At 52.9% G+C, this 5017-nt stretch overlaps 1 protein-coding gene across 4 annotated transcripts in view; it reads right to left on the minus strand.

Annotated features, from left to right (window-relative positions):
• TP73 (tumor protein p73) overlaps positions 1-5017 on the minus strand; it is a 27786-nt gene that overhangs the window by 18552 nt on the left and 4217 nt on the right. For all 4 annotated transcript variants that reach the window (XM_009704083.1, XM_009704081.1, XM_009704080.1 and 1 more), the window contains one exon: positions 1271-1516. In XM_009704083.1, the coding sequence (XP_009702385.1) occupies positions 1271-1516 (246 nt within the window). The remainder of the gene's footprint in view (positions 1-1270; positions 1517-5017) is intronic.

Below are 5017 nucleotides of genomic sequence, written 5' to 3' on the forward strand. Positions count from 1 at the left end.
TGCACCTTCTCACGACAACACACCGGGAGCAGCCCACCGTGCCGTGCCAGCAGCAGCGAGCGGAGCAGCACCCACCCGGCACAGCTTGGGGTCTGCCTGCACGAGAGCATCTAAGGACGCTTTCTGTCTACCGTGGGAAGGACTGTCTTGGCAATTAAACACATCAGCTTCCAAAAATAAAAGTCATTATCACACCTCAGGTGGATATATCGCGCCTGGTCTGCTCTGCCCCTGTCATGATAATGTCAAACCGCAACCCCTAAGGAAATCCCGTTGCTCCCTCATTGTGTCAGTTGTCTCATCCCAGCCTTTCTGCTCTGCTAACATTTCCCGGAGGAGAAAACCCGCCTGCCTCAAGCGTGCTGGTGAGCAGCTCTCCCAGGCACTCAGGGAGGCATCTGCTGCAGAAACGCCTCCGACGCTGGCCGCAAGTGCTGTTTCTTCTTAAAAACAGGGAGAGTGCTGACAGTGCCACACTAAGCCAGGAGCCAGGATGTGAATTTAGGACCTTTTGCCACAAAAAGCAAAGAAGCCCTCGTACGCTCTGCCCAGTTTCTAGGTCCTGATCTGCAGAGGACTCCTCTGCCGGGCTGCAGGCGTGTGGTCAGACCGGCACTGGACCAAAACTTCATCTCCGCTCCCGAGGACCAGGCTGCTGCGCCCACATCGCAGACGGCACGATGCCGTGCGGCGATCTCTCTGTGATTAGAAACCTACTCTGTTATTTTACCGTGACTTCTAGAGATGAAGTTACTCTTCTGGTAGATGAAAAAGGATTGTAAATGACAGGCAAGAATTTATGGCAAAGCTGCAAATGGCCCCAGTAGATGTGACCAAAGGTCCACCTCGCCCACTGCCTCGCCTCTGACAGCAGTGACTGGCAAATGTGTAAAAAACAAGAACAAGGCAGGTACTTTCGCAGGACATTTCTCCAGCTTTGTGATTTTTGGGGACTTTTACCCACAGTTTAGGGAATTGCTGCAAGAGAAGTTACATTCGAACCACCGTGCTTAAGAGCCCTTTTGGAGAAAATCCCTGAAAAGGCAACACTGATGTTGCCTGCACGTTTTGCTTTCCGGGGCCACCCTGCAGGTGAAATCCCCGTCGGGTGGTGGCTGTATCCTGCAGCCCCCTGTGCAAGCGTGCCCTCTGCATCCCGCAGCAAAGCATCACCAAGACCTTCAGGTGTTTGCGGCCGGTCAGCTGAAAACACTGTTGGCAGTAGCAAGCATCTCTCTAGCGAAGGCAAGAAAGAAGACATGCAACTTACTGTCCAGGTGGCTGATTTGGCGGTGCTGGATTGCTGGAAGGTCACCTCAAAGTGGTGGGGACCAGGGTAGTCAGTGTTGGAGGGGATGACGGGAGCTGGGGACATGGCTTCGAAGGTAGAGCTGGGCTGCGAGTAGGGCGAATGCGTTGGGACATTGGAGGTGTGCTCGGAGCTGTAAGGGCTGGTGGAGGCTGCTCTGCTGCCGATGCTCTGATCCATGCTGTTGTTCAGCAAATTGAACTGGGACTGGAGGAAGGGAAAAGGGGAGGAGGGAAAAAAGAAAACACCAGCCAGTTTAGAGACATGGAAACCTCAGCCACACTTCTCCAGGGCTCCAGGTGTCCTGTTACAGCCTCCTTAAAGGGCCAGCACACGGGAAAGCCAGCCGAAAGAGCTGGTCTAGGTCGCCTGGGTTTTTGAACAGGTCACCACTTGTGCAAGGGATAAATTCAATACACTTAAATCACCCCCTTCTATCTGCTCCATCCTCACCGGCAGCAGCGAGGTGCCAAGATCCCTGGATTTCTAGCGCACCTGCCTATGCAAAGCCACGCTCTTGGCGGCCAGGGACGGGGCAGGGATTTTCCAGGGTTTGCTCAGGTGTGGGAGACATCCCGCTGCGGGGTGCGGAGTGACGGCCCCGTCCTGCACGCAGGGCTCAGCTCGACGGTGGCCTTTCCAGCGGCCAGAGCATCGAGGCTTGGCTCTGGCACTCGGTGCCGGTGTGAGGCGACCAGCAGCCCCCTGACGAAGGCATCGCTCCCATTGCGACGGCGTTACTGAACGTCCGACCTGTTTTCCAGACGTCTCCCGCATGCGTTCACTTGTCACGAATGTACGCGCGCACACCACTTCTGGAAGTGTTTCTCTAAGAAGAGCCAGCTCTGAATGGTGGTTTGTGTAATTCATTTCCTAGCCAGGATGTTTGCTTTCAGTGGCTTTCACTGATGCAGGTCTAATTTGGGGAAAACCTCAAACCTGCAAAGCGCGTAGCTGTGATGCAGCACGCTGCAGTAAGGTCATAGACCAAACGTATCTATTTATGCATGCACTGGCTCTTATTCCAGACACACTGGAGCAAATCCTGACTTTTTACAATTTTTGTTTGTTATTCTCCTTCTGAACAATTGCTGTCAGATACTTCCAGTAAGAGCTGGCAGCTTTTTTACCTGCAGGCATAGCCTAAGCAAAGCTATGTTCTCAAAAGCCACACGGCTAAAGCAGCCCTAATCTTTCACCTGAAAATCAGACCAAAAAAATCAGTTTTTCTATAGTAGAAAAATAAACTAATATTTTTTAAAAAAACAAACAACAAACCCAAAAAAACAAAAACCAAATGTAAGTTGCCCAAAGCAAGTGGGATGTTTTGTTTCCCCAGAAACCTGCAATTCCCGAATTGCTCAAGGGTTGCTCTCCTGGCATTTGCAAGCCAGCAGCACCCTTGCAGTCCCAGAGGTGGGTGCTGCCGGTGGCTGCCTGGGCTCCACTGGTGACCACGCACAGCAGCCGTGGCATCGCCACTTGTCATCCCGACTGCCCACAGCACCCTGTGTCGGACAAGGAATGGAGCCACCTGCCTGTGTTCCCCCCTTCACCCCCGCCTGCCCCCATGCCCTGGGGGGGTCTGTCCCTCCAGCCACCAGTCACCAGCTCACTGGGAAACTGAGAGCTACTGGAAGGCGGCCGTGGGGACGGCCAGGAGGCTCAGCCATCCGCCTTCTCCTCTGAAGGGCTGCAAGGCTCACAGCTTAGGAATCAAGAGACGTGTTTTAACTTGGGATCCCAACCTCACCCCAACGTCTACGATGTATAATGGTTTAAAGGCAATCATCCTTCTCCAGGAAAGTTCTCCTGTTGTCTGCATCTCTCGCAAGGTCGTTGGAGCCTGTGACTAACTGGAGGAATGCTGAACAAGATCTGGCTTGCTTTTATACATACAGCCATTTTCTCCCCTAAAATATGTGCGTAAACCCCTTTATTCCTTCTTGTCGCTCTATAAATAGCCCAGCCAAAGATAAACCACCCCCATCCAAGACTTCCACAATCCCAGCCTTTACCTGGAGAAAAAGTTACGAGAACTTTGGCAAAATGGACGTTAAAAATGCATGTGGAAAGCCCTTGCTGGGAAACTGCCCGGCTGCAGGCAGCTGCCGGTGGGGACTGCAGGGCACGGCAGCCTCGGTGATACCGGTGGTGACACCGGCTGGTGGACGTGCAGCACAAGTCACCCTTGAAAAGCAAAACTCAAGCATCGGACAGGAGGAGAACAGCAAGGGGAAAAGCGAGCGCTGCTTGTCAGGGCTGATCCACAGCCCAAATAATCCAGGAGTATCACGACGGAGCTGTTTTGCTCCCCTGGGACAACGTAGGGAGCCAGGGAATGGGCTGCACACATGCCCTGGGCCCAGCCACGTGCACTTGATGAGCGAACAAGGCGATCTTCAGCACTACCCTTACACACGTACGTGCATACTCAGGAAAAGCGGGATACCTCCACACCACCCGGCAGAGCGTGGTGCGTGTGCTGCTGCGGTGGCTCATCTCCTGCCGAAAGGGGAAATAACCGGGAAGCCTTTCATCTCCTGGCAATATCTGCTGCTCGGGAGCTGCAGGGAAGGCTAGGGGTGAGGTGACCCTTGGAAGTGGCTGGAAATAAGACTCCGCAAAAATCATCCCTGCATGATTTTGTGAGTTTGCAGTGCTTAGAGCCAGGACTGTGAGCAGCTGAAGCTTGCGGCTGTAAAGCTTAACAGGCAGGTAAATCAGGACGGACTCACTGAGAAGAGCACCACAACCTCCACACCAGAGAGAGCCTTCCTGGGGGAAAAACAGCAACCTCTTCGCACACGAAGGAGATACGAGACCCGGAGCATCACCTCTGCAACCTGGGCTGGCAGGCTCAAGCCGGGGGCTCCTGCCAGCACAAAGCAACAGGCAGCACCCCAAGTACGGGGGCTTTGCAAATCCTCTGGCAGAGATACCCAAAATCAGGTGCAGGAGGTAAAAATGACCAGCTTGTTTTTAAAAATTAACTAAATTATGGAAACATTCCCTTAGAAGACAAATCAAAGTCATGCGTGTTTGTGTGTGTGTGTCTGTCAACAAACCCAACACAGTGCTTGTGTGTGTACATCTGTAAATATACACATACACACATATGTTTATCCACATACATAGATAAATATTCACACGACTGCAGCAACGACCTCCCAAGTAACAGCACTGCGGTACAAAACAAACCCAGTACATCTGTGCTTTGTACCAACACACAGAAGACAAAAAAGTGGAATGAAGTCATTTCTGGTCGGGAAGCGCAGCACCACATCTTTCTATCTCTGACTGCGACTATACCTATATCTAACTTTCTGAGTGCCAAAGAGCAGATACAAAACCCTTTTGACTAAGAAAGCAGCTGTAGCGCTTGAGGATAGGGCTGAAAACATATCGCCTGCAGCGCAGGTACCGTTTCACCTGCTCTGCCCTCCCAGAGACTTTAAACCGGCGAAGGAAAGCCTGCCCGAGGCCGCGGGCACACGCCATGAGCTTGGCAGAGGAGGTCCCCAGTGGAAGACAAACTGGTGCTGGTGGTACTCAGCACCACAGGGCATTCCTCGGACGGATGCTCCAGCTAACATCCCTCCCGTCTGCACGTAGGCGGATGAGGGAGCCCGCACCCCCTTGTACCAAAGGTTCCAATCGCACCTTGGGCTCTGCAAGCACCAGATGAGGCAAAACAAGAGAGGAATG

Source organism: Cariama cristata, unplaced genomic scaffold (assembly GCF_000690535.1).
Source record: "Cariama cristata isolate BGI_N322 unplaced genomic scaffold, ASM69053v1 scaffold22407, whole genome shotgun sequence".
Classification (NCBI taxonomy): Eukaryota; Metazoa; Chordata; class Aves; order Cariamiformes; family Cariamidae; genus Cariama; species Cariama cristata.